We start from the raw sequence: 11,764 nt of genomic DNA, 5'->3' as shown, positions 1-11,764 counted from the left end.
CATTTGGACAAAGTCCTTGGCAGAAAAAGTGTTTTAAGTATGTGTCTGGTTCATAATTCTATAAGAAAAAAAAACATTGAATGTAAATAATAGTAATAATTAAAAATGCAGCTGAGATATAGAGTTGAACTTGCGTATCTCTAACACTGATATCTCGATTACCATGGATATGTTGAAGTGATTTGGAAGTCCCAACCGCTTATTCTTTAAGTATTTTACCCTCAAATCCTCGGATATCTTGGAAGTTTTTTCATGGTCCCATAGAGTTCGAGATAACGAGGTTTGACTGTATTATGAGCTTGCTCATAGTACCTTTTAAGCAAATACATGTATTAATACTCCAAGATCAGTTCCTTGAAATAAAACTTAATATTTAAAATAAGTACAATTTTGTACTAGTAAATTATCTTGAAAGAATTGTAGAGGCCTTGTACTCCATACATTTCCTGTACACCAGTATTGGAAGGAGGGGGGGGGGGGGTTAAAAGGCTTTTCCATTTCAGAGGAACGGGGCCTTTATCAGACTTTGTTTTACATTAACTCTTTCAAAGGAAGATTGGGATGAAATTTTCCAGAATATCTAACGTCTTGATACTATTTCTTTTAATATTAGGTTCGTTTCTTGGCATCTATTGAAATATGTTGGGTTGATCAATATCTCATAGACAGCAAGGCTATGTTGAGCCATCTACTAGATTGATCAACCAAATATATTGATGTGGTGTCAAATATTGCTTTAGTATCAACCATGAGCTATGGAGAAGTATTCAACATTGCATATAAATGTACAGTTCCAAGATTTTTGTGCGCATGTGAGTTGAGGCTAGGTATGGGCATTTCTATGCAAATGAGCTTGCAAAAATGCACAAGAGGTATATTTATAATTCAGAGTAAGTTTCAATTTATTTTCTTATAAATACCTAGTACCCACAACATGTAGCCAGTACAGATTATGATGTCATATTATGACGTCATTGTTCTTACATACTGGAGGTAATAAAACACATCAACAAAACAGCTTTGGCGCAAGGGATTACTCTATTTAATTTTACATAAAAATTTGTATAATGCTAACAAGAATATTCTATAGAATAATAAAACTGCTGCACAAATCCTAGGCGTTTTCTCATTTGATCGGAATCTGAGGAAAGTTATACCGGACTGTGCATTTTACCCTGATTCAACTTAAAACTTTACAAATAGTAATTAAACAACTGAGTTGTTGATATTTGTGCAGCAATCCTTGGAATATTTTGCTTCTATACCTCGTTTCAGTTAAATGAAATAGAGCATGCCCTTGCGCCGAAGCTTTTTTGTTGATATCCTTTATATATAAATCTTGTGTAGTAAAGAACAATGATGTCATGATGTGTACTTGATATCTCATGTCATGGGTACCAAGTATATTATTAGATAATCATCAATAAGTTTTAACTTTCTCTGTACAATAGATATAGTCCTTAGGCATTTTAATTAGTTTATTTGCATAGAAATGCCTATACCTAGCCTTAACTCCCTTGCGTGTGCATTTAACAATTAACTTGCAGGAGTATTGCCCTATTTCAATTATTCTACACTTAACAACAGCCCAATATTCAAGTGTAACAGTAAGAAACTGTTGTCTGGTCTGTTCTCTTCATTAATAAATGACAAACAAATTGAGGTGAAAACATCTCCTTTTTCCCAAATAACAATCTCAAAGTGCTTCAACAGTTTCACTATTCTAAACTGTCAGAGAATGCACAACAAACACAAGTCATCTAAATACCAGTACATGTCATTTTTAAAACTAATGAATATGTTTTAAAAATATAAGTTTCCTAATCCTTTTCATACTGCTCTTTCAAACAAAACTTGAGTACACATATTCTAATACATATAACCCTATTACTATACTTTATTGTTGTCTTAAGCACACACATCTACACAAAATCATTAATACATGTAAGTTTAACATGTATTCACTGTACAATGAACAAGTAAACAAATGTAAAAGCATTACTTGTACTGAAAGGTACATTAGAATGATTAGAAGCCGTTCATTAAATTTTTCCTGCATATACAATGTACTAACACAAACGAAATCAAAATTAGCAACTGTACATGTAAATGTATCGAAAGAATGCAAGGGGTTTTCTTAGACATAGACAAATGACCATTAGGGAAAAAAAGTCAAGAATATTGCATAATTAACAATTTTAGCACAAACATGTAAATATTTCAAATAAAACTACCAGACCAAAAAAAAAAAGAAAAACATTAAATGTCATGGTTTTCTGAGACTCCAGTTGGTTTTTGTTAGTTTGTGTCTGTTGTGTCATCAGTATCGTCAGAACTACTTTCATCGGTGCTGTCTTTTTTTATGGTGCCCCGTTTGACTTTCATGCTGTTGTTGACGGCCCCTGCTCGAGTGGGCGGAGTTTTTCTTTGACTGGCTGACGGAGGTCTCTGGGTGGAGTAAACATTTTGAGTGGCATCTGTCGGAGTTGTGGCAGAAATGGGACGACCTTTGGACTTGGTTGTGGCAGCAGTGCTGTTGTTGCTTAATCTTACTGTTGGGCTAAACAGAAAAGAATCCATTTTGAATCAGCATACAAAAAGACTTTCAGATTTCAGCACTTACAATTTAACATCACATAAGCAGGTTTATAATTTAAACACAGAATCTTTGGTTGCATTTTATGTGATGAACACTTATGCCTTGAAATAGTTAATTTAGTAAATAATGAACCATTTCATTGATAGTACATTTTACCTCTGATTTGGTTTCATAAATTACATGCATGTACAGCATTGGTGAATGCTTAAAACTTTTTCTTCAGTTTCAAATCAATCCAATTTGTAAGAAATTCACAACTTTGACCTATCTTTCTAAACTTAATCACATAAACTTCTGATATAGATGAAATTAAATGAAAACACAGAGGAATATTTCATGTAGGTTGGGTGAAACTTAATGTTGCATGGTGCTAGAAAAAATATAACATATTAGTTAAAAAGACAATAAAGAATAATACGTAAATATATATTTGAAAAAGTGAATAAACCAAGACAACATTTATAATTATATACTAGTACAAAAGAAGAAAAAATACTTTATTTGAAAAAAAAAAGTTTAAATATTTAATTAATAAAAGCTGTATAATTAATTATTATAGATGCTAACTAATTGATACATGTAATATTTAACTAAAAACTAAATTAACAACAGGTTACCCTCCACCAATACCTTAAAAGCAGAACTGAAGCAATGTAAATTATTATTCAAATAAGTCTCCATCACTGCAAAGATCTGTAAAAACTATGTTTTATATCATTACTTTAAGTTAATAATATTTTTTTTAATTTATATGAACATGCGTTGTAAAAGGAATTCCCAAATCTTCATTATACATGTACAATATTTATGAAATGTTTTAAACACTCTATTTAACCTTGACACATATGTATGTCCTTGACCTGAAATATGCTTACACTGTGTCTATCATCTTGATTAAAGATGGACTCTGTGTCTAATAAAGTTGGAATTTAACAAAAATGATTTTTTTGATAAATGAATCAACACAAAATGCCTCCAGTATTCATGTCAAGTGATAATAACTTAAGGAAATGGTCCTAGTATGTTTAATTACAAGATGAAGTGGAGAGGAAGTTGAAAATTTATGTATTTTGTTGGTACATGTATTTTTCATCAAAGCCTTGGACAAACAGAACACATTTGCCAAGACTTGCATTTATTTTCCAGAAGTTGAAAACCTCCCCATTTCAATGATAGGTCACACATTGACGACTCGCATTCATTTTCAAGAAGTTGAAAACCTCCCCATCTCAATCATAGGTCACATATTGGCCATTCTTGTTCCTCATCACCCTTACATTAAAAAAAACTTTTAAAGAATTGGCCCTTCTAGAATAGCATTTCAAAAATCACCTTTTGGTTTAATGAGGAGATGTTGAAAAAACCTCACCCTACTGTACTGAGCACCCACAAGGCCACAACATCCCATTATAAACAGTGGAGAGTTCATTGGCTGCTGCTATTATGGAAAAAGAGTTGTCTGTTCAACAGCAGAAAGTCTCGAATTGTTGGCACCATTATTGCCCAGTACAAATTTACTGTCCTTAGTGCTGCATAAACTTTTGCTTATACAGGTTTTGTTTTAGTTCATGGCATAACAAATGATATTTGGGGAAGGGGGGGGGATTTAATAAGTTTATTAGAGACAGTTATCACAAAATACAATACATATCTGGAATTAAATATGCTATGATATGACTGTATCAAAATGGTATAGCTACTATATCTAGTACAGGGTAACAGTCTCAGACCTGATACAGAAAACCAACAATTACAGAAATATACATAGATTCTCCATCATTTTGTCCAGATATGGAAATTGTCAAAATTAATCCAGGGCTTTAAGTACACTCATAACTCTAATCCTTTGATACTGACTAAAAGAACCCCAAAATTTTCTGTGATAAACTTTTCATCTATGTATATCGTGAATGTGATGTGTACCAGTACTTCGGATATAAAAAAAAAAGTTATTTTAGTTGTCATGTCACTTTAAAGTGTTAGCAGATGGACAGAGAGATAGACAAAGTGATCACAACTAGCCAAGGGCATCTGATGCTGGTTGATATTAATCTGGGCAAAATTTTCTTACCTACCTCCAAAATGGATAAGAATTTTATGTTCTTTAATTAAAGGTGGAGTTTTTCTTAATAGTACAGTGTTAGACATTTATGTAGCAAGCTTCTGATATAAACTCAGTTTGTAAGGAAAGAGGGAGGAAAAGGGGAGGAGAGAAGGGGGAAGGGCTAACTGGTGGAAAACTCTTAAGGACGTGTGCAAAAAAAAAAATTCAAATCCTTTTTCATTAATCTTTCAATTGACACAAAAATTAAAGTTTCAATCAACAATGGGAAATGTGCATTTCAGAAGTTGATGTGATTATGTCAAACTACAATCATTTACCCCTACCTCATCAAAAATCATAACCATTAGTACCCTAATATCATTACCATTATTATTATCCTCAGTGGCCTCACTGTGAAAATGGACAAGAGTGTTTGATTGGTTAAAGAAGTCACATGATCATTCTTTAAACCTTAAATGCATTAAGGTAATGTTCACCTCTGACAAATGCACTAACTTTAGTACTAATACTGAGTTTGGATAGACATAAAAAAAGATCTGAGTTTCTTAGATGAAAAATAAATATTTTTTTAATAACTGAAAGTCAACTTTTGATAAAATTGAGCTCACCCTTTTTTCAACCTTGGTCTTTAAATTCCATGCATTTTCACAATTCCATTAATAAATACAAGAAAGGAACCACTCAACAACATTGAAAGGGTAGACATGTATATTTGTAAAAGCCTGTGATTCTGTGCTTTTCATGAATTCACTCAACATTAATCAACATTTCAATGACAGGTTATATCAATATATATGGGGTAAAGTTGGAATACATTATACATTTATATACTTTGGATAGCAAATAATCTACATTATTGTTAGTTTAATTCATCTAAAATTTTATCCTCTAGCTCTATTGTTGTTGTTAATAATACTACTTTGTTGAGGAATCTTAAAAGTATTTTGTTAAAAATGCATTTATTACTTTTGTTGATTAATTTCACTCTAGCAAGGGGACAGAAATCTGTCTTACATCTGAATTTCCTTGAATTGCAGAATTGCATAGATGTTCCGTTTTCACTCAAATACTATGAAGCTCTATCTTTCAGAGACATTTAAATTCAATCACATCTAAAACTTTTTCCAAACTAAATCTCCCAACTTTTTCAAGAAAAATAATTGTTAATAAGAACATAACACAAAATTCAAGTAACAGTGGCTTTGGAGTTTTTAGTATGATCATAACTGCAGTTGTGCAAAAGGAACTTGTGTTTGCACGAATTTACCTGGCATGATTTTGAATGGCAGCCTCTTGTCTGAAAACAGTCAGCAAAATTATGAACACAATAACATTTTCAACACATCCAAATGGAAAAATCTCATCAGTATTATAAAACCACATCAAATTTCCACTGCAAGAACTAAGTGTGTTGTGTAACGTACAGCATGCAATATATTGTTGATTTTGAATGGGCAAAGCACATCAAGTCATGCAAACATGCAGTACTTTTAATATATGTACAATTTTTTAACATGCAGTCGTTTTTAAACGTGTGTTCTCAAGACATCATTCCATATTCAGGCTTGGAGAGATGACATTAGTTTGACAACTGACATGCAGTGTGTTTTAGAAAATCTTTTACTATAAACATTAATGAAATATTACAAGCAACGTACATATACAAATTAATACTAGTACTATGAACATTTTTTTTCACACAACTATTCAGCTATATTTGTTCTTATATAGAGTTAAATTTGCAACCCAGCACAAGGGTCTTAATCTAATTCAACACTTCAAATTTACATATATAGAGTGGCAATTTATTCTTAATCTTAACTGTTAAGTTGTTTGTTAGTACACATATTGAGATCCCTACACACTGAGCTGTGATTCAGTAAATTGTGAGCTGTGAGATGCATACAATGTCTCTACCCATCCAGATTATGGAGAATAAATTGTTCTGTGCAGAGGTTAGAAGGTTAGTGAAGATTAGAGAAAGCTTACACTGTCAAGTCAGCGTCCGCCCCCTCCAGCAGCTCCGCCTTTGATGGTAGTCGGCCTAAAAATAAAACAGTAAAACCTCCAGGTTAAGAGATAATGATGAAGAAAAAGTTTTCAAGAGTTAAAGCTGACAATCCTATGATCAATCTCATTTCTAGCTGCAATTATGTAGCCCTCTCCAAATTTTTGTCTGATGTTTTTGGGAGATGGCTCCTCCCCCTCTCCCTCCCCCTTCAAAAAGTAAATTGGAGAGGACTACATTATTGCAGCTAGGATGAATACAACCACAGATGTACATGTGTTACCTCTTCAGTTATTTCCACTTTGTTTTTTTTATGCACACAGACTTGATTTACATAAAAACAAAACAAAGTCAAAACTGGAGACCAACACCTTACAGGTTAAAATATTGAAGATTCCTATGAGTGGATACAACATGGCTTTCAATAGGTACTCGATGTAATGTTGTAAAAGAAATAAGCAGATCACCAACTCATTGTGATGTTTGCCTAAAAACAATGAACTAAGTACGTGTATAAATCATTTGCAAAAGGATCCATACCAATGTATTCATTAATAGTTTCACTTTTGGCTATGGACATCAGAAAGCCGTAGAATGACACCCTTGGAACATTAAACAAGATTTCCTTCAATGCATTTACAGGCGGAGTACTGCAAAAAAAGACAGAGTGGGCAACTCACAAACATTCAAATACAAACAAACACAAAATAGTCTATTCATGGACATATAAATAAAATTAAATCTTGCTCCCTTCATGTTCATATTGTTTACAATGGCTCAAGTTAGAACAAATTTAAAACTACATCGACAGTACAAATACCTAAAACTGGATCTATCACAGAGGGGGTATATTGCACGGAAATACTGGTTGGCGTCCACGCCGTCTGCTGGGTGGTGACTGTTCTGATGAACTTTTGCATCATCACTACCTGAGGGGACCACCACGGGGTCTCTTGGGCTCCGCTGGGTCTGTAGTAGGGATAGGTACATCTCATGGCTCTTTTCTATGAACTCTGTAGCCAAAATAAATATAACAAATGATCTCATTAAAAGTTAAATCCTCCTTCGAGCCATGAGGCTCATAAGGCCGGTGCTTAAACCCGGTTTCTGTGGTGCTAAGTGGATGAGAGTCACTGAATGAGACACCAGCCCATCGCAGCTTAACCCATAGCATAATAGCTGGTATTCATTGCTGGTGGGTGGACTCAGACAATGCAGATAAATTGCCTAGTCAAAAGACAAAACACACAACATCAAGTGCCCACAGTTGAACCAGTGACCTTTGGGTTACTGACTAACACCTATGACCACTGAGCCATGTTCTCCAAAGTTTCATCTTATCTGGCCCGGTGGTTCTTGAGAAGATTTTTAAAAGATGCCATTAAATTTTCGCTAATTTTTAATTACCTCCCCTTGATAGAGGGTGTAGTCCTTCATTTGAACAAACTTAAATCCCCTTTGCCCAAGGATGCTTAATGGCATGTTTGGCTGAAATTGGCCAAGTGGTTCTTCAGAATAATTAAGGATGTGAAAAGTTTACAGACAGATGGATAGACAGAAAGATGGACAATGTACTAAATGTGATCAGAAAAGCTCACTTGAGTTTTCAGCTCAGTTGAGCTTAAAAGCAAAAGGTTCTGACTTAAGTCATTTACAAAAAGTATCCATTCAGCAAAAGAAAGCTTTGAACTTGCATACCTTCAAAATAAAACTGCACTTGGAATGCATAAATAAAGTCAGAAAAAGAAATCAAGCAGTCCAGTGCATCATCCAGAAGAATTATTCTGCAATGATAATAAACAGAAAAAAATAATAAATTCCCTGAAGAAATGTATACACCTATATTGTTATCTGTCTATTAACAGTCATACTGTGTTGTGGAATATAAACATATTTAATTTAATACAGTAAAACTTGGTTACAGCAAAGTTTGGGGGACCTGTGAATTTACTTCACTATATCTGTAATTCGTTATACATGTATTCATATAATGAATTTGATAAAGTTACCAAGCCAATTCATGTTTTCCTTTAATTATGACTACTGAATATTTTCAGGGAAGTATTTTAAACATACAAAACTTACATTGGAATACTTAAGTTTTCTGATGAATTGAATTTCAAATATACAGACTAATGAAACACAATTTCACTTCATATATTTTGAATTTTGAGATCTTTAAAAACTTGTTGTAAAAGATTTAAATTTTTATTTTTATCCTCTACAGGACACAAAATCACTTCATTCCATCCATAATTTATCATATCAGAGTTAGTTATACATGTAGTCATATAATTTTACATTATACAGAATTTTTTCTGGGGATCGCAAAAAAATTCACTATATAACTAAATTTGCTATATATCTGTGTTCAACCTAAATGAGTTTTACTGTAGTGCACAAGCACCAGTACTTCAATAACAACATCCTTTTAAAATTATTAACTTAATACATGTACTTTGAAAAGAATTTTTTATACAAATATGAATCAAATATGCAAATGACTCTTCAAAATAAAATTTTCAGACAAACTAAAGGAAGATCTGTTCAACTTACTTTGCAGTTTTCTGAACTGGTTCAAATGGAAAGTCAGAGCACAGGAGAGATAAGAGGGAGTGATATTCCTGGATGCTCAACAAATCTGGAATTATCAATGTACACAGTAAAATGCAGTAAATAATCCACTATGCTTCACAATACATTTTTCCTATCATTTATTAAATGCAAATTGATAATAATTAGCAAAGTTGTAGCGAATTTTGAGTGGAACAATATCATTGAATCTCTTTGTCCCTTAAAAGTAATGTACCTTAACCCCTTGGAGCTTCCACAACACTACTTTAAAGCATGTGATGCTCATGCAGCCACCATTCCTCTTGAAAATCACTTTTCTTTACAATTTCAAATGAATATGTTCTATAGGAGCTATGTAATTTTACACATCATGATCATATGACCATTTTGAGACTTAAGTGAAATCAGACAGGTGAAGAAATATAACCTGAACTTTGTATTTCAAGGTGAGTTGGATGTCCAAACCACTCTTTCTTTATGTATTCTAACCTCATATACATGTACAGTAAAACATGCTTAAAGCGAACAATTCTGCTTTGTTATAAATGTAATTTGTTATACATTTATCTGTTAATTTTACAATGTGTTTCAAAACCATGGGGAATAAAATATCAATTTGCAGTAAGTGTGATTCATTACAAGTGTGTTTTTTATAAGAGAGTTTTACAATATTTTGAATCCACAAACATCTCTCAGTTTTTTCTCAAAAAATAACCAAGTTCAAATTACAAGGTTTGACTGTAGATCCCTTTATAATTGTGATAAATACCTCCTTTCTTTCCTATTTGCCTATAACACTTCCAGAACAGTCGGACAAAAGATGCCCTATTGTGCTGTGTAGCGTGGATATAGCTGTACTCTCGGAACATGGTATGATTCCCATCTCGAACACTATTGAAACTGAAATTTAAAATCTCAATGAATTAAATAAAGCACTAATTATGCTAATCAATATGAAAAAAAATTTTCATTCAGAAGAGTAAATTACTTTCTATTGGTACAAAGCCTGAAATTATTTGCACTTTAATTTGTATCATACAATAAATGAAAATTGAGCTTTAAAGAAAAAGTTAAATATTCTGAATTAGATTATAATGTTTTTTTAAAAAGCTTTGATGAGCTACATACTATTCACATAAGAACTTGATAGGGTTAATTTTGGAGTTTTCTTCTCTGTGTTCCAACAGCTGAGCAACAGCATCCTCCATATACACAAGAACATGATGCTTTGCTAAAGACAAAATTATGAACAATTACATCCTTTTAAAAACCTCATTATTTCACAATGACATTAACTTACACCCGCTATGAGTATAAATACTGTATGTATTCTTTTAGTGTTGCACATTTGCAATAAAAATGAAACAGGAAGAGAAAATGTGACAAACCAGGATTCGAACTCAACCAAGACCCCTGAAGTCTATGCATATCCCAAAAATCATGAAACAAACTTAGTCCTAAGATAAAATTTCAATCATCTGCAAGATGGTTATTAACTATGAAAATAAACCCTAATACTGGCTTGCAGATAACAACACTTTGGCTATATGCAAAATGGGATATTTTATTATTATATTGGATTGTTTGACTTCTATATCATTTCAGCACAACATGCAGATTTCGAATTAAGGCATTTCATGATCCAAAGGCCTGGTCATCACAAAATGAATAAAGCTTGTAATTGTATAGATAGAATGTTCTAATCATTAAAATCATGATAATGTCCTACAGAACCGATGACAGCGTGTCCCGAGACACAGTTATAGATTATTCTAACTGGTAAAAATTGTATGTTACAGCTGAAATCGTTTTCAAAAAGCTAGTGCTGCTGCATGAAGCATATGGCAATATGGATATTCTTGGATCTAATTTTTTTCCTCATTGGTTCCTCAAGTACATATAAGAATCATATGAAGCCTGATACTACCTTTCATTGAAGTTTTAAAACTTCTTGGAAGATCACATACTTGCTTTTGAAAAATAGGGGCCTACAAGTGTGTTCTTGAAACTGTTTCAAAAGCAGTATGTCATCAAGTATCTAAGGTAACTCACCTAAATACTTTTCAGTTGTCATCGAAAAACGGTCGTCTGATGCCATTTCGGTAAATTTAGGACTAGATTCTATTCAGTTTAAAATCATGTCCTCATTAAGTGGGATACGGGAGTTTTGCAAAGATGCATTTTAGTAACAGTAGTATCAATTACTTCAGCCATACAGCATTTCAACAGTTATTGGTGTATATATATGTAAGTAAGCAATCAGTTCGTACCCCTGTTATTTAAACCACTGATTAGAATATATGGCTTGTCACGACTTGGGCGACTCTCAGAGCGCCCTTAGTTTCCCGACATGGCTAATTAACGCAAAGAAAAATATTAATCGAGTACCTGGGGGGGGGGGGAAATCAGAAAAAAAATTCCGGTTTTATCTTTTGATTACAAAAGAAATTGTCAAGAAAAGAATTCAAGTACATTATTTATTTTTTTTCTTCATTCTATGGATATAATATTAAAATCA

The 11,764-nt window shown here is 32.8% G+C and overlaps 1 protein-coding gene across 2 annotated transcripts; it reads right to left on the bottom strand.

Moving 5' to 3' along the window:
* Positions 1–1,879: 1,879 nt before the first annotated feature.
* On the bottom strand, positions 1,880–11,580 carry LOC133183771 (centriolar satellite-associated tubulin polyglutamylase complex regulator 1-like). Of its 2 annotated transcripts, XM_061318712.1 has the most exons (10): positions 11,299–11,580; positions 10,375–10,477; positions 10,016–10,146; positions 9,229–9,313; positions 8,371–8,456; positions 7,493–7,685; positions 7,213–7,322; positions 6,654–6,708; positions 5,932–5,961; positions 1,880–2,560 (listed from the first exon to the last, which is right to left on the bottom strand). In XM_061318712.1, the coding sequence occupies exons 1-10, from the start codon at positions 11,342–11,344 to the stop codon at positions 2,299–2,301; spliced, it is 1,101 nt and encodes a 366-aa protein (XP_061174696.1). In that variant the 5' UTR covers positions 11,345–11,580; the 3' UTR covers positions 1,880–2,298. The 2 variants fall into 2 exon arrangements, with proteins under 2 accessions (XP_061174696.1, XP_061174751.1); XM_061318767.1 differs by lacking the exon at positions 5,932–5,961 and having other exon boundaries at positions 11,299–11,579.
* Between the last annotated feature and the right edge of the window lie 184 nt (positions 11,581–11,764).

The sequence above is a fragment of the Saccostrea echinata genome, unplaced genomic scaffold (genome assembly GCF_033153115.1).
Source record: "Saccostrea echinata isolate AGI-Se365-2 ecotype Australia unplaced genomic scaffold, CSIRO_AGI_Sech_v1 ptg000001l, whole genome shotgun sequence".
In the NCBI taxonomy this organism is placed as follows: Eukaryota; Metazoa; Mollusca; class Bivalvia; order Ostreida; family Ostreidae; genus Saccostrea; species Saccostrea echinata.
The sequence above is the reverse complement of the archived record's forward strand: the minus strand, read 5'-3'. Positions and strand labels throughout refer to the sequence as shown.

Bases quoted from the DNA above. Each gene is read 5' to 3' on its own strand.
- LOC133183771 (XM_061318712.1), bottom strand. From the start codon at position 11,344: ATGGCATCAGACGACCGTTTTTCGATGACAACTGAAAAGTATTTAG. The intron at 6,709-7,212 runs GTATGGATCCTT...TTTTATTTTTAG, and splicing joins AACTATTAATGAATACATTG to GCCGACTACCATCAAAGGCG. The intron at 2,561-5,931 runs GTAAATTCGTGC...TTTTCTGTTTAG, and splicing joins GCCATTCAAAATCATGCCAG to CCCAACAGTAAGATTAAGCA.